Raw genomic sequence first — 23624 nt, forward strand, 5'->3', positions numbered from 1 at the left:
TCTTTACATCTATATTTGTAAAAGAGGGAAGTATGTTCTTATATTTGTATGTATACAAAGTTAACTTTTTTATTTTTCATATTTTAACAGTCATGCATGTTCCATCTTGAATTAGCTGATTAATTTAATATCAATAAATATCAATAATGTATACATACATTATGTTGCATATAGATCAGAGAATGTTTTTCTAATATATTAATATAAGCATGTAAGCAAATTTCAATGTGCACTATATGTACTAAAAATTTAATTATTTAAGTAAACAAATCTGATATAAATAAGAATTCATTGTAGAAGCTTGTAAGATATCAGATTAAATATATATGACATGACATTCAAGTCACAATTCGCAATATATATAGTACAGTTCTTGCAAATTCGATTTTACAATAATTGTTATCAATGTCAACTGTTTCTATTTACAAGTTGCTTATATTTATGAAAATTTCGCTATTTACAAAAAACTAATAAATAACGTTTAACTAATCGTCGAAATTTGCGCTTTTGTATGTTTATTATTATTATATGATTAATAACTTTCTTTTTAAAATAAAGTAATCATATAGAAAAGAAAAAAGTTTAAAAAGCTATTACTTAAATCATTTTTCAAAAAGTACAGATTATGTATTAAAATACTCTTTCAAATGTTCTGGTAAACTTTGTACAATTCATCGTAATATATTTCCATATTCGTCAGATTTGTACAAAGAATGAAGTGTATAGAGATGAAACGTCCTGTAAATCAACTTTATTTTATGTATAACACAAATTTTGTGTACTACTTCTATTATTATATAATAATAGAACTTGTCAGTTTTAGCTGCCACTGCACGAAAAGGAACAATTTATGCAACTACTCGCATAATGTATGAGGTGTGGATACAATATGTATGATTACTACAAAGTACATCTCTCTAATAATACGCCTTAGAAATTATTTCGTTTAAATGAGCACATCCAAATTTTTATTTTATCTTATTCTTAACTCGCTAAAAATTTCGGTATAGTATTGTCTATGTGTATATTTACAGATGTAATATATAATTGTCATTAAGGCAATTTGAGTTTCAAAGCAGGTACAATAGATGGATGCAAAACATCATTCTTTTCGATAATTGAGTAAACGCAACAGTTCATGGGTATGTGTATGTGAGAAATATAATATATAGCTTACAATAATTATTAGTACTGGTAATATTCACGGAATGAGTATGAAGTTTTCGTGTGCAGTCTAGCCAAGTTTGACTATTTCGCTTACAATATAACTCACATCGTAAACTATATATAAATGCTTAAGGCTGAAATCAATAAGTACATAGTCGCTTACTTATTTTTTGACTTTTGTTGGCTGTGAAGTAAAAAAAATTAAGTTCTTTACGTATGAGCGTTTTCTTAGGAGATACATACATTGACACAAAATAATTCTCCTATTATGTAAATGGAGTAGCTTTCAGGGAAGCAAACTTTATATTTTTGTATTTTTTTCTATTCATTTTTGTCTAAACGTCTTTTTGTACCCATAATATATTGCAAATATAAAAGATCGATACAGGTACAATAATATCTTTCGATACATGCTTCAAAACTAAATTGTGCATATTTATTAATATATATTTATATATAATATTTATTACATATACATATAAAATATACATATATATAATATTATTTATTATATATAATATTATTAATATTCTAACTTTTTCATTAGACACTTGAACGCGGTCGATGCATGCAAATTGCCATAGGCACTTATGTCATAATAAAATTCGTTCAATTCATTATCGTTATATTGTACGTGTTATTCCATTTTGAGAGATTTATTTGATCTTCTTTTTCTCTCTTTTCCATTTTTTTAATTTGCGTTTAAACTGCGCATATACATAATATCATTAGTCAGATGCTTTTAGAATTATGAAAAGCATCTTACTACTTATAGCTGCCTTTCTATTTGACATAGACATATATATGTATATATATAATATAATAATATTATATTATAATATATATAAATAAATATATAAATAATATATTTATAAATTTATATATAAATTTGAAATATATATATATAAATAATATATATATAAATATATATTCAAATTTATATATATATATATATTATTTATATATATATATTTCAAATTTATATATAAATAATATTATATATATATAAATTTGAAGAGTTGTTCAATGCGCAAAAAATGTCCATGCCAATTTGAGTATATGCACAGTTTAAAATTAAATTTGTGACTTAAAAATGACCCGTATAGGCGTTTTATTCAAAAATAATTATTAAATTAGTAGATGCAAAATACCATGAAAAAATAAATATATGATTGCTGAAGTATGTATGTTGGGCATTATATATACTTTAACATTCACTAATGAATCTAGTGAATGACTGTCGGAGCGTATATAATATACGATGCATGTAGCGTTTTCGAATGATATCAATGATTCATTTGTGAAATAACATTTTTCAAAGCAATATTTCGATTTGTTGGACGAAAATTACATTATAAATCTAAATTCATGATCTCATACGGTATGCATATATGCTATAAAAAATCTTATGTATACTCAAATAAACTTGAGCAATATTAATCTAATTCTTTACTAATTTATATATGCAATTGATCATATACATTGATGAAGAATGTTGTGAAGACTATACGACTTTAATATTCAATTGAGATGTAAAATCTCGAATTCTCAATCATTTACTATTATTTTCCTAAACAATTTTTAGTATATATGTATATGGTATGTGACGTATGCACTATGTATGTGTATCTATATGTATGTCATTATTTATGTGTGCATGTAAACACACATATATGAATAGATAAATATCTACAATATTTAACATAAGTTACGGAATGAAGAATGTTGTAATTATCGAATTTTATTTTAGGCAATAACTCTACCCTATCAATATAGCGCGTTCATATAAATCAAATATAAAAATTATACTACAATACACTTATACCCGACTCTCCATTTTCATAGTTCCATTCGCTGGTTGAGACGCGATTGTAACTTCACTGACTTCGTCCGTTTCCGATTGACTCGATGTATCAGAAGCGTCGTCTATTTCCTTTCTCTAAAGTTAAATAAAACAGTTTTTCATTTTGTATATGTATATCTTGTAAAAGAAATATATCACATTATTTATAAAATTAAATTATTACTTGTCAAAAAATCAAATGACTCAGAAATTAAAATTTTAAAAACAATTAAAAATGTGTTAAATATATGTAAAAATAATGTATGTGTAATATATACGTACACATAGTATATTTATTTGTAATAATAAGTTTATATCTTCTTACAGTTATTTTGCATTATTTTTTAAATTATTAAAATTCATATCACGTAAAAATAAGATTTAATTTACTTACTTTTTGAGAATTTTGTACATTACGAAGAACCCTTTGAACATCTGGATTACTCTCTAAGGTGGAGGTTTGACTGGACGGAGGATGTGAATATTCAGAAGTATTCTCCTCATCAGAAGCTAATGCCCCCTGTATTCTCCCAGGTATTGTTGGCTTAGATCTTCGTAATCTGCAGCCAGGACCAATTGGCTTCCTTGCAATACTATTCAATAAAGAGAATAGTTATGTCTTAATTATTTTTTGATAAAAGCAAACATTTCAATACTCGTTAATATTTTTAAGATACATTTTATTACTATACAAAAATATTTCTATTAAAGATTTCTGAATAAATGTTTAAAGTTAAAATTTTTTCAAATTAAAATTTTTCTGAAACTCTTGAACCTTAAATTAAACTATTACACTAAATTATTCGAAATTTTAAGATAAATAATTATACAATAAAATGTAAAATAATTGTAAAAATATTGTATTAGATTCATTATTTAAATGTATTGAAATATATTACCTTCTTCGTCTCAAAGAATAATTGTAAGTATAGCTTGGATCCTCTCCCTCTTCATCGGTCCAGCTTTCTTCACAAGCATCGTCTTCGCGATCATCTGTATTGTCTGAAGAATTTCGTAGCTTAATATCGGATTGCTCTGCATAAAGTCCAGGAAGTTTGCCCGAGTCTTCTTTATTTCTATTATATATATATATATATATATATATAAATTGGTTTAATGAATTATATTTACGTTAAAATTAATTCTTTAGTGATACAAATTTATGCATCTTTAGTTTTAAAAATTACTATTCAAAGAAAATAGAATATATAAATTAATAAAATAATAATAAAAATGAATAAATTTCTTAATATGATAAATAATAGAAAATATAATTATATCTTGTTATACACTTCTAAGAAATATATATATATGTATAATAAAATTATATATATAATAATTATTAAAAATAAATTATATATTTTAGATATAATTATATATCTTAGATATTATACAATACCTATGAGAAATTATATCATCACCGTTTCCATTGTCAATAATGAGGCGATTCGCAATAATAATCTCACTGACTTTTCTACCAAGCGTCTCAAGATTGTCGTCGTCGCTATAATCTTTCAAACGTTCGTTTCCATTAGAATTATTTTCATTCAAGGGTTCGGGACTGGAGCATGAACTAGTTATCATTGAATAATGCGTTTCTGGTAAAATCGGATTTCCGTTTATACATTCCGTTGCTTGTTTATTCAATGAGTGTTTTCTGATAGTTTCCAAAGAGGATTTTTCTGGCGAGGAAGATGCCATATTCGCCATCGAGGCATGATCCATTTCACTGATGTCCATGATGTCCGTTTGTGTGTGATTATCAATGAATCTTACAGATACCTCTAGGCTCTGTAAATAAAAAGCGTAATATTATCATATGTATAATACAGATTCTTGTTGATTACATAAGATAATTAATTAATACAGAATAAAATATTTTTTGCAAAAAAATATAAAAACTTTTGAATTTTTTTCAAAGAAGGATAAAGGATGAATACATCTATTTTTTATGAGATAATATTACTTAATTCATTGTAGAATTAGAAATTTTGTCAAATAATTTAAACAGTTGAATATAATAAATTAAAAGAAAAGTAAATGTTTTTTTATCAAAGAATTTATTTCAAACTGATTCAAAACATTAACTTTAAATTTTATGTATATTTTTTGAAAGTATAAGATACTAAAAGATTTAATATAAATGTATATCTGTTATTCTTAAGGGGAGATATACACCTAGGAGCCGGAAAAAAGGTCATCTTTGTGAATTTTTTTAAGGAAAACTATTTGAAATTTCGGATTGGGGGTTTTTCTATCTAAAAGTATACACATTCAGGAATATGTCCAATTTTTTTTATTAAAAAAAATCAAAAATTGACGAGGTTGTGGTATAATCTTTGGAGCGCCGTAAGAAAATCCGGGTAAACGGTACCCACTGGCGTTTCTTCAAAAATCATCTGAAACAAAAAAACCAAAAAGATTATTAAATTAGATACTATAATCTAGTACTTATCATAGCCGATTTTGAAAATATCGATTTATGACAAAATGGCGGACGTTTGAACATAACATAGCGATTTTTCGACCAAAAATTAGTTATTATTTTGCCTATAAAACAAAAACTAAGCAACGAAAAAAAAAATCCTATGACAAGTACTAGATAATGATGTATAGAATAACCACAAAAAAATTCAAGGCAATCGGTTCATTGGTTTTCGAGAAATTTTGGGTACCGATTTGAAAAACGTGGTTTTGAGAAAAACGCGTTTGAAAATTTGGGAATGAATAAATCATTAAATTTGTCAACTTACATGGAATCATCGATACCAGGCCCATAGTGTAAGTCTTCTACGGTCGACGGAATGTTCATATTTTCTAAATTTTGTTGTCGGCGCCGTATTCGACCTTCTTTAGTCTGTTCTTGCGCTTGCAGCTCGGCTTTCGCTATGCGAGTTTCGTCTTCTTGCGCAGCGTACAAGTGCGCGCCCGATCCGACTGATATTCCTAATACGTTCATAATTTCTAACAATGACGTGACACCATTGTTGAACGTGCATGTTGCAAGAAATGCAGCAATGTTAACAATTTTGGCCCCGCTGTGCATCGTTTTTGAAGCTATCTTCCAAATAAGTTGGTTGAAGCTCTCATTGCTGTTTTGTGTGTATCCGCCAACACAGCGTTCCAACAATTTGTCATTGCTGAGGTCTTCGTAAATTGGTTTGATGGGATCTAACACCGTTTTTGGCAATGCTGAATAATCGTGACGGAAATTCCTCAGTTCTCCTTTAGCTTTCGCTTGTTGCCACTTGCACCACGATTCCGGGCCTTCGGGACAAAAATGATGTTCAGGCTTGCTGTCTGTTGAGCCGTAATGGTAGAATGTTGCCCATATCGCTTTTTTCATGTCATCCTTGGAGTTACTGTTTCTTCGAATGGCTAAGCCATAGTAAATGCTCAGTTTGTCTATAAACTTTGCCGTCAATTTGTTTTTGCCGCCGATTCCAGGATTTTTTTTCTTGCATTCGCGAAGACGGGTTCCCATTCGCTTTTGAACGTGTCCCACGCATTCTTTTTTTATAATCTCAATCTCATCACCATACGGTTTCGCATTCACTAATCCCGTGTACGTCTTAGAGTCGCCATCCCCGACGTAATTAATGTACATAACTCCATGCTTTTCGACAGATCTTGAAAATAATTCCTTCATGGCGTCTACTTCCATTTTGCCTGCCGATCCGACATGATTCGCCTGGCAATTTTCTTCGTGATTAGATTTCCATTCCTGATATTGCTCGGTATTGACGTGTTTATTCCAATAGTTGCATTCAACACAATAAGCAGACTTTACAATGAAATCAACGACTTTTCCTGTCAAGTGACCAATGAGAACCGCAACTCCATATAATGAGGTAAAACCACGTTTTCGCCACGTACCATTTCCTGAAATGGTCAGTTTTTTGATATCATCACTCGAATTTTGTTTTATTATTTCCTGTTGTTCTTCTTTTACAGCTTGTTTTAACACCAATTGAACAATACTTGAAGCAGCAGAATGAATGTTCTCAATTATCATATCATACGTCGTTTGTTGAACCGGAGGCGGTAAATCCATGAGGCCACAAAATTTCATAGCTCCACGCAAACCAATCCCCAATAAACGCATAACAAAAAAGAATCGTGTATTTATTTCGTAAGCAGTCTTGATGTACGGGCACGAAGGAATAAAAGTCGGTTTGCACGATGAACACGAAACTACAATTTTAAAACCGAGCCCTCGAGTGCTTTCTATTGAGAATCGAACATCACTATCACACTTTTTGCATTTTACACATTCCGATAAGGCAGAAAACACTGCCAGAAAATTCAAAATTCGATACCCGATGTTTGGATCTTCTGGTGCGGATGTCTCACGATCAGTCTTCAATTTTTTGGCACTGGAACTAATATTCTCGTCGGAAAGTTCTACTTTTTCGGCAGTATTTCGATTTTTGGGCGGTATCTTCTTCTTGCTTCGATCTTTGCGAAAAGATCCGGATTGATGAGCTTCCCGAGAACCTTTATATCTGTTATCCATTTTCCTCAGAATATGTATTCACAGACGAAAACTCACTGTAACGCACAGTTGCACGAACGGCAAGTTACTGACGAAACGCGTCCAATTTCCGGCAAAGAATAACGGTCGTGTGATATTTGCGTTATACCTGGACCCGACCACGCCCGAAAACACAATAGAATCGTAAAACAGGTCTAGACACGCTCTCTTCGAAGGGTCGCTGCCTCTCGGCTCGGCCGCAAAACAGGCGGTACGGCGCGCTCTCGGAGACGGTTTACTCTCTCGGCTGTAACTTCGTTATTTATCGAGATATTGACTTGCAATTTTAACCAGATATTCTTGAGACCTCAAGCATCAAGAAAATGCAAAAAAAAAATCGATTTTTTCGACCATGCTAGGTGTATATCTCCCCTTAATATGCTCTATTGATTTATAATCTATCATAAGTTACTATTTGTTAAATCCTCACTTTTCTTTCACGATAAGGACTCGATCTAGGACTGGAACTCACACCACAACCTGAGCCAACTCTACGATGCCTGTATTTACGTTGTTTGAAACTATTGTTTGATGCCAAAACAGTTTCTGGTTGATTGGATTCATTCAGTTGCGTATACATGAGAGCTTTGATGGGACTCTGCGGCGAATCCGTGGGCGATGGCGGAGTAGTGGGCGTTGAGGAAGTGGAGAACTGCACTGTGCCATTCCGTTTGCGATATAGCCTCTCCTGAGCCTTCAATAAAGGACGGACAAGACGTTTCTTGTATTGCTTGTATCCTGTCGATTGCTGTTCTCTCCTAAGACAAATAAAACATTTATTTTCATATATGTTTGGGTGCATCTTAATAAAATAAAAATATTTAAATACAGAACGCAATTTTGCCAAGCGGTAACGTTGTTGCTATTAAAGAAATGTATAATTTGTAACATAATACATATTTACTTTATATATTGTATATATATATATTTTATATATATATCTATATATTTTTTTTTTTTGATGGGATATATATATATATATTTATAACATATTTCTTTTTATTTAATTTTATCTAATTTAATTATAATATAATATTTTCCTCACTTTATCACATCTCGTTCGCGTAACTCCAATTGCAGTAGAATAGAGTTTAATTCCAGGTATAAGTTGTTAGTGCGTTCAAGTTTACGTTCGTAATGTTCTCTGACATCTTGAGCTTGCCGTAATTCATTCTTCCTTCGTAGAATTAGGTCATTTTCGAAACGTGGACTGGTATTAGTGAACAGCGGCATATGTTCCATATGCTCCTGTATCTCTTTTTTCCAAGATCGCTGTAACAAAAAAAATGTTGTCTCTCTATGTATTTTGATTAATGATTGCAAAGAGAATACTAGTCATCCATTATTTTTTAATAAATTTTTTTCTTTTCTTCTTAAAAAAATATCTGATTTGTTTAACAAATACTTTAAATGGCAATAGATTTATTATCATCTATTCAAACACTTTAGTTTAGATTTTTGAAAATTTGTTTTACATTAATGTCGCATAATAAAACTAAACAAAACAATAATATTACCTGTGCCTTAAAGTAATCCTCGGGTTCCAAGGACAATACATCGACGGCTGCAATGTTAAGATGCATCTCGATAAGTTTGAAAGAGGGCCTATTACGCGGTTTGGTCGCCCAGCACTGCTTGACCAGCAGTCCAAAACCCTCTGGGCAACTAGTGGGAATTGGCAGGTGTAGAGAATTGCTGCCCACTCCCCACATAACAGCAGAGGAATCCACGTCCTTGTAAGGTATCTCGCCGCTTAACAATTCCCATAACACAACGCCATACGACCATATATCCACTTTTTCCGAGCAAGGATCATTTCTGATTACTTCCGGTGCCATCCACGCCACAGTACCGACAAAAGTCATTTTCGTGCTAACTTCATTCCATTGTCTACTCGTGCCGAAATCGCTGATTTTCAGTACTTCGTCTTGTCCTATTAGAACGCTATGGACATCATAATTCTCTCATTATTTCATAGCAATTATAGATTATAATAATAATAAATAATAATAGGTTTTAGATATATTTTATTTACAATACTTCATTTTATATCGTCAATTTCTTTTAATTAAATTCATATGAGTATCTCATAAATACACATATATACACATTTATCTCGAATCATTAATGAATTGTTTAGCCAAAGTTGATTTTTTCTTAATAAAATGTCGAGAAAAATCAATTTAATAATTCTTGATTTCTAATATCAAATATCTTTGTAACTAATCTTAAAATTGTATCTGCATTTATTTGAAATTAATCGAAAAATTAATTCATAATGTTATATCTAAAGTTTGTTAAAGTAGTTAATTTTTATTTTATATTGCTTATAACACAAAAAATGTCGATCAATGCTTGATAGATCTAGAATTCAATAAATCTAAAAGTAGTCTGTTTTTATTTTTAAAAAATGTTATTTATTTTGTTGTTTACTTACTTTGGACTTTTGAGATCTCTATGTATGATTTTATGAGCATGAAGATATGCCATTCCTGCAGCAATTTCTTTTGACCATGACACCAATCTGACAGGAGGAACCGGTTCTCCAGTTCTCAGAAAGTCATACAATGGTCCAAATGGACAAAACTCCATTATTATGCAATAGGAAGGAGGTTTTGTACAGACTCCTCTGTAAGCATTAAACAATAAGTATTTTATAATGTAATTTATGCCATAATAGTAGACAAGAATAAAAAGTAGCCCTTACTTGAATTGTACGATATTCGGATGATTGAGCTTTCTTAAATGGCGTATATCAGTCTCTTTCGGATCCCTCACCTTTTTTACAGCTACGATTTCCCTATTTAATTTTCCTTTAAATACTGCACCTTGAGCCCCGGATGCGACCCACTTCATCTCGCTGATATCTCCGAAAGGTATCTCCCAATCATCCGCTAAAACACAACTCATATTAATCACTCACCAAAAAAATGCAACATATAACAATTTCAAAGTTATTGATTTATCTTTCAGATTCAAAGCAAAAATGCATTATATTCATAACTTTATATCACTACTAGATTCTATTTTAAATGCAAAGAATATTTGAAATTGATTATGCAGACTATAGCTTTAATTTATTTTTGTTTCAAACACATCTCTTGAAACAATTGTACAGAATATTATGACAATTATAATGATATTTTACATTTTTGTCAATTCTTATTGCATATGAAATATAAAATCTTATATTAAATATATAAAAATTATTTTAAGAGACTACAACTTAATTAAAAAAAGAAAGAAACATAATAGATAAATAAAGCTACATAATCATATAAAAACTTATACATATAACTTACTTGCAAGATTCTTAATTTTTTCATTAATAGCTGCCTTTGATAACATCGTCCAAACAGGACGCATGCATCCCAGTATACCTTCGACCCAATTCGATCGCTGAGAATCGATGCTTTCCGTTTCGGGAGCGCATTTTGTTGCTGTACCGCTAGAACTACTTCCTGAATTCGGATTACTATTTGGTAATTGAACTTCTCGCAATTCGGTGATTAGTCGTTCAGGACTTGCCCCAATTTCACTCAACTGAGCCAGCTCTTCTTGAATGCATAACATGCTAAAAATATATAAATATTTACATTCTTATCTTTTAATGTAAATTATATTTATAGTTCACTACATATATACACATACAAACACACACATATAGATGTTTCTGAATTTCAATTATTATTTCATTTTTATAATATATAATCTTAAGAAGAAAATTATTTATTCGAATCTTATATATAATATATTAGTTTTTCCTATTATATTTAATGTATTTTTAATTTTCTTTTTAATATTTCTTCCAATGAAATAGTTTCTAAACTATGCAGCGATGCGCAGAGGGGTAAAATTTTATATTCTTGTTATATTAATATATTTTGCATATTATACGGGCACAAAATAAATTAATTTAAAAGCACAAGAAATTTATCTCGATATAAGTTGCATAGAATTAGTACTAAAGAAAAATGAATTAATTGTACGTGATTTTATCTTTGTGCAGTCCGATGAACGATAAGAAATGACGTATATATCGTACGTCACGCCAACGATATCAATCAACGAATAGTCTGATTTGTATTTAGTGTTATTCAGTATACGATTAATTGCGTACGCGAATATTATTCGTATTTAATTAAAATAATTGAATTTTGAATTATTTTCAACATAAAATATAAATATCAATATCAATGTAACAGAATTATAAACTGTACGATTTATTGGTAACATTTGTATTAGAAGTATTGAAATTCCGAAATCTTCGTACGTCAATTATCAACTGATAAACTATAATCTGAATTTCAATAACAAGAGAAGCAGACTTTTAATCTACTCTCAAGAGTGATGATCGGAATGAGATCTCTGATACTATTTTGTCACTTTTTATAATTTTTAAGACATATTACTATGAAAAATATAATATTATTATAAAACATAATATTACGTATAACATACTATGACTATACATTGTAATATAACATACCATTATAAAATTAAAAATAAAACATAATACTATTAAAACTTTTTAATATTATTTTAATACTATTAAAACATTTATATATATATATATAAAACTCTTTTCATTATTGATTGTCCCTAAATAATCTGATATTGCGAAGGTAACATCGATAATAGTTGCACTGTTCCTACACGGACGTTTTTTAGAGTTACACGTGGCATGAAGTGGTTTGCGTTTGTGTCAATGACTTTTCACGGCTAACAATAGGTAGTGAACACACTTCCTCTCTGTGAATACGAACGCATCTGATAAGCAGAGCAACCTTTCATTATTCCTGATAGAACATCAATGTTTACTTATTTATGGAACAAAACACACAAATTTGATGGCTCTAATTAATTGCTGTTTTCCCTTATTAATTAAAACACTAATAAAGAGTTTGAAAATAAAAACATTTCACAAAAAAGACTTCTATAAATTTTTGAACTTTTGCAAATTTAGATCAAATTAGATAAGATTCTGCGCCCAATAGTTTTATCATGTTGATTAATTAAATTTGATTAGAAAGCTACTGTTCTTGTGAATATATGTACACACACACACACACACACACACACACACACACACACACATATATATATATATATTGAAAAATTCGTGTTAATAAATTTTTCTCAAAAATCGACGCCAGATTAGTCGAGAAATTTATTTTTTAGATTACGATCGACGCTTATTAGATTTTTGTGTACTAAACATCAATATCGTATTCGTATCGCGAAAAAAATGTCACGCACACTATATAATTTTGATTAATCGAATGCAACTTTTTATACTTATTGTGAAGATTCATATTACCGGCTTTGATAATATCATATCGCGTTATCAAATGTTTCATTTGTTATGTGATCTTAGCAAACCTTTGAAACGGAATGTAACAATGTGACGTGCAACGCGAATATCGATTGTGCTCTTTATATATGACTGTATGTGGGTGTTGCATGATACAAGTACATATTCCTAAATTTAACTTATAGTAATAGTCATACTATGTTTCTTTCACATTTCACGAACAGATCTAGCCAAATTCGGAGAAAATCAAATATACTAAATATAAGTTAGTATATTTTCTAAAAAATCTATGTATATTTATTTGAATATTACATTTATGTCATAATGTACAAATAATAAGAAAGATAATTTATTTATTTTATATCTTGAATACTTAATCTCAATAATCTTGAATAAATGTAACTTTCTTTATTTCATCTTTTTTTATTGATAATTTCGTATATAAAGTTAATTTAAATTTGATCTAGCTTCCAAGATGATAAATATTCCTTATATCATATGTGATATAAAATCTAAAAAGAAAAATAGAAATTCCGCGCGCGTGCGAAAGAAATTGCATAAATAAATCAGAATGTTGTGTTTGAATTAGCTATAAACTGTTAATCTAATTGATAAATAATTAATACAAAGTGCGTGATGTTAAGCAAAAGAATCGCCTAGGAATACGATTTAACCGATTTTATATAAGTCATAGCCAATATACATTTGGCAGCAGAAATAGAAAAAATGAGTCGTAAAAAAAATATCAAAGTGCCGATATATCGCTTGTATTTTCACGCCGACGTTATCACACCACGTGCTCAATCGATGACAGTCGACAATTACTATGTATACTATGTCATGTCGTAGGAATGCTAGTTGTATTTTTGAAACGTTGATATTATTCTGAAATTCCGGTGATCAAGATTTAATTTTAAATTTCAAATTTCAACTCTTTTAAAAAGATCAAAAAGAAAAAAAAATATTTTTTCAACGAAGAATTATTTATCGTAATATTATGTATCATTGTAAAAACATATTTTTGAATAAATAATTAAAAATTAAAAGTTTAATTTCCTAATAAATTTTCTTAATAAAAATAAATCGCTACTGTCCATTTTTTAATCCATACAAGAGTAAATTTATACAAGGATATATTGGTACGTAAAAGAGAGAGAGATATATCCATTTAAGGGAGTGAAAGTAGCCTTGAAGTCACGAGCGACAGTGCCCTTGGCAAAGGATTGCGTCGGTTTTAAGATAAACCGATTGTTTTCATACTGTCCTCCCCTAGTCTCTTTTCTTATCGTCTCCATTCGCAGGCAAGCAAGAAACCGAGTGTTAATGTACATACTGCATAGCGAACGCGAGTCAAGTAAACGCACAGTAGGTATGTGCATGCACGTTTACCGTGGCCTTCGTATCAGCTGTCTGCTGGCGTCACTCAATGAGGGCCGTGCTTGTCGCCGTAAACATTACGATACGTATTGGGCGCGATTTCATCTCGCTATTACATATAAATTTCTATATACGTATACATAGAGTTTTAAAAAATACATATTTGACCTATTTATTTTTTCACGTTTAATTTAAAAAATTTGCAATATTGCACTTTCCAGTCATATTTTTCAATGATATTATGATTATCATTTATATTATATAATTCGTTAGTGAAAATCCAAACTCTTTCCTTTCCTCGATATTTTTTCGTTAATTCTGCATTGCTTATAATAACAGTACGATATTTTAAATATCAATGACATGAACAATTTTGTATAAAAAACAGGAAATATAGAAACGTTCTTGTTTATTTAGTTAAAATTGAAAAAAAACCGGAAGTATTGAAAATTGTACTTAAATATGATTATACATGTACAAACGTGTTGAAGATTTGATTTTTGTAACTAATGTAAATGTGTGATTGTAATTTCTATAGTATAAGTTATATTTAACAGTAAAAAAAATCACTATAATCAAAATTTGCACAGTGTACTTAATACACATTTAATATATAAACACAAGAAGCTGCGTGGAATGTAACTATATATATATGTGTTTGAAACTCGTACGTAATATATGTAAGTATATTAAAATTTTATATTAAAATTTCTAATTAAAAAACAATATATTTCGTCGCTTCTAAATATTTACTAGCCGGTTAAATTGCGACATTACACTTGACTGCTGATATATTAAGAGGCAAGATTTATATTTTTAACACACTTTAATTATATGTGTGTGTATATATAATTGTTGTTTACAAGCAATGATATATATATATATATATATATATATATATATATATATATATAGCAAGCTTAACATTCTGCGAAAAAGTTATACTACATTTAAAATTCACGCAGCGTGACATATTAAATTCTTAATCAAAGAAGATATCTTTAATTAAAGATATCTTAATTTTTTAAGATTTTTTTATAGATATCTGTTTTTTTCTTGGTAACACAATGAAGTATAGTCAAAGACGAAAGAGCTTAGATTTCAAAGTTTTGCGTTTTTCAATTTCGGGACAAATCAAAGACATTGGACGCATTTGAGATTTTTTTTATAACGCGATGCTATCTTCTCGAGTCGCGAAATCTATAAACGTAAATAAGGAACAGTTAGGCTCGGAATCGACATCGAGACGATTGATAACAAATCAGGAACCTCGGGTGTGAGAAAGCAGAGTGAAAACGGAACCACTGTTGACGGTGTTATCGTTATCGAAAGCGCGTTCCCAAGCTTGTTGCTCCCGGGAAATTCGCTCTCACCTCTTCGCTGTAGCACTAGTTACGTCGCTGGATATTACCGCGACGGCGGCGACATCGCCACCGGCGGCATCACCGTCGTTCTGCGCCGTTGACTTCTTGAAGAAGAACCGCGCGAGCACCATCACGTCGCGTTTAGCATATGGACGGGAGTACACCAACAGTATCCGGCAACGCGAACCAAGACGAAGAATGTCGTCGTCGTCGTCGTCGTGCAGTCGCACCACTGAACACTTCGAAGACAAGAGAGTTCGAGGCGACACTCCACGTATAAAGCGTATTTCTCATTTACTGGTGTGCGGAGACTAGCGGAGACTGCGGGGAGGACCTAGAGAGACTATCTTTGTCCCTCGCTCTTTCTCTCTCTGCTAAATTCCTTCCTTATCTCTTGTTCGACTTATCTGCTCTGATATATGTATGCTGGCTATATGCCGTGAAACGGTGACAGCGCGCTTGTTAGTGTGCGACGTAATTCGCGAGCACAGACGACGCGCGCTATTTTGAATTTATAAATATATAATACAAAAGAACAGAATATATTATCAGGCTTAATATTCGATTGATATGTAAATTGATAATTTAAGTTAATGAAGAAATATATATATATATATATTGCAACGTAATATATTTTGACAGCCGATATTTTTCTTGTAAAGTGGCATTTTTTTAAAGTAATATATTAAAAATAGATTTTGTGTGGGTGGGCGCGCACGATATTTAAAAATTATTAAGATTGAAATTAACTTACTTAAAAATTAATAAAGACTGAAATACCTATTAGTAAATATGTGAGCCTCCGGATGAGGAGATGACAGAATCACTCCGCTCACGTCCGCGGACATTCCTGTTTCCTCAGTTTCCAGATTATACATTTCGGATTGTGCCAGGATCTCGGCAGGAGTGCGCATTCTCGTCTACATCCCAGATTATTGCCAGATCTGAAATAAAGATGTATTTATTTCTAATTGTTAATATTAATGGATTAGTTATCTGCGTTAATCGCTCACACATAAAAATGGAGAAAACATTGCTGAATAATAAATCAAATATTGGATCTCTCCTCAATGTTATTTTCTTTAGAAACTATTACAAAAGTATATATACGAAGGAAACATGTTAATAATTAAAAAAATATGAAAACAAAAATAGCTAAAATGAAGATAAAAAGAAATTTTACTTGTCAAATATTATTTTTGTCTAAATTATTATTCTAAACATAAAATGATTATATTAATTCCATTCTTATTTTTCAATATTAACAATCACTATATATCACAAAAGTGCAGTCTCTTGTTATAACAAAATTTAACCTGATTTTTACCAAATTTTTGCGTATATTGTTATGTATAAATTAAAATTATTAAAAAAATTTGAGTTTGACGCTGCCGATTATTTCATCCAACACTACGCATTCAGGTATGCTAAAAATTTATTCTCCTGCAAGATGCCATGTGTGGTTGGCCTGTTACGTTGTGAAGTGGACTCAAACGAAAAGAGAGGAGTGAGAAATTACCTTTGGCATAATATTTATGGAGAGGCAACCGGGTTCAACGGAATGCCAATCTAGTAAAAGGAGGGATTTTTGCCTCCGCATACCAAACCTTAGCACTCGGTTTATTTTATTTTACACGTAGACTCTTTGGACTTTAAACTCATTTGACCCTGTTATTTATGTATTTTTTCTCCGATAATTAAGATAGACGTTTGCGAAACAATGAAAAGTTATACCGAAGTGCAAACAAAAGATAAATGCAAGCAAAAACGCTCACATACACAATCATGCTATTAAATAAACAATTTAGTAAATAATTTTCCCAAAGTAAAACTCATTAGACATAAGATTCGAGAAATTTGCATTACCAAACAATTCATGTTTAAAAAGTTGTGTTTTCGAAACGAATTTGAAGAAACCGATAATCAAATTGTTTGATTGATTTTCATTATCCGTAGATTATCCGAAGATTATCCGACTGTTTAAATGATTTTAATGTTGTGGAAATTCAACCAGAAATAATATTACATGCAAATACAAATAAGCACTTTTTGTTTGTTTTTAAATTATATAATTACGTTATTTTTTTTAAATTATAAATCAAGCTACAAATTTATGTATTTCTTCTGAATTTAAAAGATAACTGAACAATAAATGAGGGGTAAAAGTTATATTCGCTTCACATACATCCCTTACATGAAGGGTGAAAGCAGGAATTTCTCCATGAATGAGTCACACGTAGGTGTGCCTTCGTTTAATATTGCGCACCTGGATCGAAGTCTTGTCGAGTTCCAGGTTACTTAAACCCGGCAAACTCTGAAATATATCGTCATCAAATCTTTACGTTAAACACAATAATATAACACAAACAATTCATTTTGGATGTCATCTTTAAAAAATATGGGAAAATTTATTCCTAAATTATTATATTAACGTAGCTGAATTTTAAAATGAATAATATATAATTTTTTATATGAAATATTTAATAAATATTTTATGATACTTTAAGAATGAATAAGAGAAATTGCGAAAGAACAGTCTGTTCCGAGAGACTAATGCTGCTCGGTTATATTTTAAAGAGTTGCCAACAATCCTATACGAGAGATATGGATTTAACGAAAGGGATATATACTCTTCACGTTCTAATTCTATGCACCCCGTAAATTGCGACTTCGATCAGATATAACTTACATGCGGCCATCTGACAGAAATAGCAGCGAATACTGACATCGCATATGTTAGTTCGTTGTTCATATGACTATGTGCAATATTATATTATACTTTCTAAAATAAAAAATAGAAGATAATCTCTTTTCTTTATTAAAAAGGAAGAGAAAGAGAGAGAGAGAGTGAGAGAAAGAGAGAAACAGAGAAGATAAACATCTTACGATGATTTTTATCGCTTATGTGATAATGATAATAGTGATAATAGTAATAATTATGCACGAAATGAATGCATTACATACAGATATAGATATCTTTCTATATAAAAGAGTGAATAACTTGAAAATAATGTATAAAATTCTTTTTTATCTTTTCCTCTTTGGTATATTATTTCATGGGAACTATTATAAAAATTTATATATATAAGATAATAAAATGTATATAGAAATATATATAATAGTCCTACGAAATAATATATCAGAAAGGAAAAAATAGAAAAGTTTTAAACACTGAAAAAAGTTGTTAATTTAACTAAATCGTTCAACTAAATACTATTGTGTTAATTGAACATATAGAAATATTTAAAATAAATATAACATTAAATATAACAAAATATATATTTAACTTAAATACTAATATATGTATAATTAATAAAATAGTAATTTAGTTGAACGATTTAGTCAAGTTTATAATTTTTTTCACATAATATGTATATATTGAAAATAAAGTTAAAAAGTTCCTTGATATGTTTATAATAATTTATAATAGTTTTATACGTTTGTTCTTATTCAATTTTAATGCCTGTTTTATATTTTTTAAAAAGTTCTCTCTCTTTCCAAAACTCTAATATAGAACTCTAAATCTCTTAAAATTTAACAAAGAATGAGAATAAATTCTTCTGAATATTGAATGTGTGCATCTACTATCTCAATTGATTTTCAATCAATTTATTTAACAAAAATTAATTGTTTAAACTATCAAGAACTATAAAACTATTGCATATAAAGCCAGAATTTTTTAATACATAGTTTATACATTTTCACATAATATGAACAATATCAATTTTGTACACGCAAGATTTGAGAATCACTGACTATACATATATACCTGCTAAAGAGATTAGAATTCGGTGGACAATAGAATTTAAAAAAGAATTTTTTGTAAGAAATGTGTTACCTGAGAGTTTTTTGAAATTTTACAGAGATAATGAAAGCTTAGACCGGGTTTACAATAGGTGTAGTAAGCTCTAAGCCTTAAGAAATCCACCAATAACAGTCGATTATTCCCCTCATTTTTGACTGTGATTGGTGAATTTGTTAAAGCTCAGAGCTTGCTACACCTATTGTAGACCTGGCTTTATTCTTTATTTAATTTCAACTATGTCAAAAAGAAAATACTTAAGTACAACTTAAAATTTAATTAGAAAGTTTCAATCCCTTACAACCCTAATTAAAAAAACCTAGTCTCTAAAATTGCGAACAAATCTATTAAAAAGAGATAATGCTATGCCTGGCAATACCCTGTGTAACATGCAGATGCAAATAAGAAATACATCTTTATCAAGTCTTATATGGATTTTCAAATTAGCTTCTCCTTATCTCTATCTTAATCTATTGCATAAATATTATTTTCTATAGATAACACGATGAGATAGATAAATGAGTTGAGAAACACTATGTCCGAAATAGCGTGCGTGCAGGTTGACCCATGCACACAATGGCAAGTACCTTTTTTTAGGACGGGTGCGGACCTTTAGGTACAAAAGTGAAAGTAGGAAACGCAAAAAAGCATTTTCTATCGTTATATAGATATTTACATTATACTCAAACAATGTTCAGTGAAGATTTTATGCATTTTATTCCACCACGATATTTAATCACAAAATAGCTCTTTGCTATGTCAATTATAGCTCTATTGATAAATTTCTTTTATACATAGAATCCAGTGATCGAATCTGATCTGGATTAAAATTTGTATATATTTATTTTTATATAATAATTGTATCGATATTATTATATGCAATATACTAGAATTCCCAATTTAATTTTTTTTATCTATATAACATGTTTTTAATTTTCACTGTCAAACAAGAATATTACGAAGGAAACCCTGCTCTAATATTTTATAAAAAATGATTATCGTAAATTGAATTTTTCAGTTTCTTTCGGAAATATTATACAGATTTTCTGCAGCTCTGTGATCAAAGAAAAATCATTTAAAAGTAATTTAAAATTAAATGTTAAAAGGCTATTTAATAAGAACATGTATAAAAAAATAGAGCGAATGTATCAAATGACTTTAAACATTCTGTTCTGATAGAAATATCTGATCCTTTTATATAAATACCTCATAAAGAAGAATAAAGAATGAACGATCCTAATTATGAATTTTAATACATTGTATATTCGTGCGCGCGCGATTAAATACTTGCATTTGTGTAAAAATAGAAGTAAATTAAAAAAAATATATATATATATATACCAATATACACGCAAACATGTTCAAAGATTGTATCTTTAGTGCTTATCTCATAATGTAATATCGATCGCACGAAGCTGTATGAATGAAACCGCGCCTCGGAATCGCGTAAACAAATATATACATAATGAATCGCGCAACTGAATCTTTAAAGGATAGTTTGCGTATACTTTTGCTGCGCATCCTGGCATTGAAATCACCACCCGATAATGGCTAGTGATCGCAATGCTGTCTGATAACAAATGTGATACTCCAAGATTTGCCTATATAATAAATCAAATTTTATTTTTTGAGAAATAACCCTACGAACATTAAATTTATTTTTTATATTATGAATTGGCAATTAAAATTTTTCAAATTTTTGACGAAATTTTTAATATATATTTATATCTAATCATCTAATTGTTATATATACAAAAATAACTAACAACAAGATTAGATAATAGAATACTTATGCGTTATTTAATATTAGTGTTTAAATTCATTAAGTACTATTCCTTTATATATTTCTAAAATAAAAATTAAGAATATATATAAAAAAATCGATGTAATAAGTATAAGAGTGAAAATTTGTATGTCATTGATAATTTAACAAAAATCTTTAAAATTTTATACTTAAATTAAATGCTTAAATTTCTTAATATAGCTTTTAGCCCTCTTTATGAGGTATTTATATAAAAGAATATTTCTATCAAAATAGATTATTCAGAGTCCTTCTTTATAATCAATATCTGTAACGAAATCTCTTCCTATAGTATAATTCGCATTTATTAATTATTATTGCTATATTTATACAAATCTGATAAAAGATTGAAATACAATAATAAAGCATAATCTTTTTTTTCAAAACTTTGACATTTTTGCACTACAATAATTGAAATAGGATGATTTCTATAGTGACAAGAGTTAATTATTGATATTAAATCTGATTCAAATTGGAGCAAAGAAACAAAGTATATAAATAGAAATAATTAAAAACACAAAGATCAAAATATAAATTAGAGTAATAATATGATAAATATAAAAATTTATAAAATAATCAATTACAAATCGTAATAAAAACCTATTTTCCTTTTGGAAAAAAATGCGAATAAGATAGTTTTATTGTGTCAATTTAATTTATTCTTTTCTACGTCATAATGAGATGGGCTACTCTAGTTGTACTTTGTACTATCAGCAAATTGATTACATGCACTAGAACGCATCAATGCGCACCAAATATCGTCGGTATGCAAATTACCATAAAAGCGTACGTCAACAAAATAACATAAAAACAGTTCGCTAACGCAAAATGTTCGACATGTCACATTGTATTTTTTTAGTAAAGAATGATTGACGTTTCAGAATAAGTTGAGACACTTTCATCATATGCCCTTTGACCTTTGATACCTTAATCAATGAAAACTATCACTCTCCTTTACTATCAAATGTATAACATATTTAATCTAAATTAATTTTTAAAATTTTGTATGCAAAGCATATTTTCTTAAAAAATCAAATATATATATTTATAACGCTATAACTTCACTTTTCCTTTGTTTCTTTCTCTAAACATACCTCATCCCGGCGTCTATATGGTCTACGTCATCTTAAATGCGGCGAGTGCAAAAAATTGAAGCCAGAAAACAAGCGGTCCTTCGCGAGTCGAGGCGAAACGATCGCGGTGTCGAGGCGAGCTTTCACTTTTCTCGGATTCGACTTGCACAAGCAAACGGCGAGCGTCCGTCCATCGCCGTCGTGCCGTAAGCGACGAAAGGACCAAAAATCGTGAAAATTTCCCCTCTCGCGTGATAGGGGATGAGCGTACGCTTTGTATCTCCTCCTCTCGTGGAGGAGGAAACGAGAAGGATGAACGATAAACGAAGAGACGCGCGCGCGCGTCTCTTATCGATCAGAACAACGCGCTGCCACCCTCTCTCAACACTCACCTGCAGCCGAACGCTACTCTCCGTCATTGCAACAACCGGATCGAGTCCTCGCGAGATCGTCGTCGTCGTCCTCGTCGCCATTCACGTTCTCCTCCGAATCGTTTATTTAATTAATTATTAAGCGTTGCGTGTCGACGCGATGCTACATCTGTCCTCGCAGCAGCTCGTAGCGCTCGCAATCCGAGAAGACGGTCTTCCTCTTCGTAGCCGCGCCGGACGTCGTCGCCACAGACACGAATCTAGAAGGCACGTAATACATATTACACCTGCCTCAAGCACAACAAACGCCCGTCCGCTCGTAATAACGTACGTGCGTTATTCGCACTTAATTAATGAAATCTTCGCTCTCGAATTTATTTTTCGCTCGCACAGCGTCAAACAAACAACCCCGTAGGGATACGCACCCCGACGCACGACGCGTTCGACGGACACTGGACAAAATGGCGCGGATTGTCCCGCGTTGTCCCATGACTCCGACGCCAGAGAGCGCCCGGTCGCCCGGAACGTGGAGGAGGAGGTCTGCCTGCGCCGGTGTAGAACCACGGAGGGGAATCGGAATCTCCGACGTCACAATGCTCGTAAAGCGCGGAGAACGAACAGGTTTCTATACACCAAAACCACGCCTCTTCGATATTCAAGTCGCGTTGATGACAAGTGGAGAGGAACCTCTATCTGCGACCTAGTCCGGAAGCGAGATGTTTCTTCCAGTATCTCTTTTCGAAAATAATTTCATACAGAATGTTGTTTCGTATCCTTCTTCTTAACAATGTCATTTTGATGTTTTTCTTCGCATTATAAATCTTGTCAAACCTGAAGAAAATTCAACTTAGATTACAATTGTGAAATATATATTAAAAATATATTAAATAAAAGAGAAATTCAGTTAAAATTTTTTTTAATATGTTGTTTCTAAAACAAGATATGACAATAAATGGAAAGATATAATCTTAAAATATA

General features: G+C 30.4%; 2 protein-coding genes across 7 annotated transcripts; both read right to left on the reverse strand.

The window, feature by feature from the left end:
- Window positions 1-736: 736 nt before the first annotated feature.
- Window positions 737-23472, reverse strand: wnd (Mitogen-activated protein kinase kinase kinase 13 wallenda). 5 transcript variants are annotated; one of them, XM_029317192.2, is made up of 13 exons: window positions 23072-23472; window positions 22668-22906; window positions 16380-16543; window positions 10847-11118; window positions 10252-10438; window positions 9982-10173; window positions 9062-9488; window positions 8590-8816; window positions 7975-8302; window positions 4410-4801; window positions 3910-4086; window positions 3405-3603; window positions 737-3106 (listed from the first exon to the last, which is right to left on the reverse strand). In XM_029317192.2, exons 3-13 carry the CDS (start codon window positions 16511-16513, stop codon window positions 2987-2989), a joined length of 2655 nt encoding a protein of 884 aa, XP_029173025.1. In that variant the 5' UTR covers window positions 16514-16543; window positions 22668-22906; window positions 23072-23472; the 3' UTR covers window positions 737-2986. The 5 variants fall into 5 exon arrangements, with proteins under 5 accessions (XP_029173025.1, XP_085343154.1, XP_029173026.1 ...); XM_085487028.1 differs by having other exon boundaries at window positions 22668-23472; XM_029317193.2 differs by lacking the exons at window positions 22668-22906; window positions 23072-23472 and adding an exon at window positions 22297-22498.
- LOC114941985 (uncharacterized) lies at window positions 5290-7968 on the reverse strand. 2 transcript variants are annotated; one of them, XM_029317200.2, is made up of 2 exons: window positions 5764-7968; window positions 5290-5409 (listed from the first exon to the last, which is right to left on the reverse strand). In XM_029317200.2, the coding sequence occupies exons 1-2, from the start codon at window positions 7524-7526 to the stop codon at window positions 5406-5408; spliced, it is 1767 nt and encodes a 588-aa protein (XP_029173033.2). In that variant the 5' UTR covers window positions 7527-7968; the 3' UTR covers window positions 5290-5405. The 2 variants fall into 2 exon arrangements, with proteins under 2 accessions (XP_029173033.2, XP_085343156.1); XM_085487030.1 differs by lacking the exon at window positions 5290-5409 and having other exon boundaries at window positions 5760-7968.
- Window positions 23473-23624: the final 152 nt, after the last annotated feature.

This window comes from Nylanderia fulva, unplaced genomic scaffold (genome assembly GCF_048542155.1).
Source record: "Nylanderia fulva isolate GAGA-0341 unplaced genomic scaffold, ASM4854215v1 Scaffold5, whole genome shotgun sequence".
Taxonomy (NCBI): Eukaryota; Metazoa; Arthropoda; class Insecta; order Hymenoptera; family Formicidae; genus Nylanderia; species Nylanderia fulva.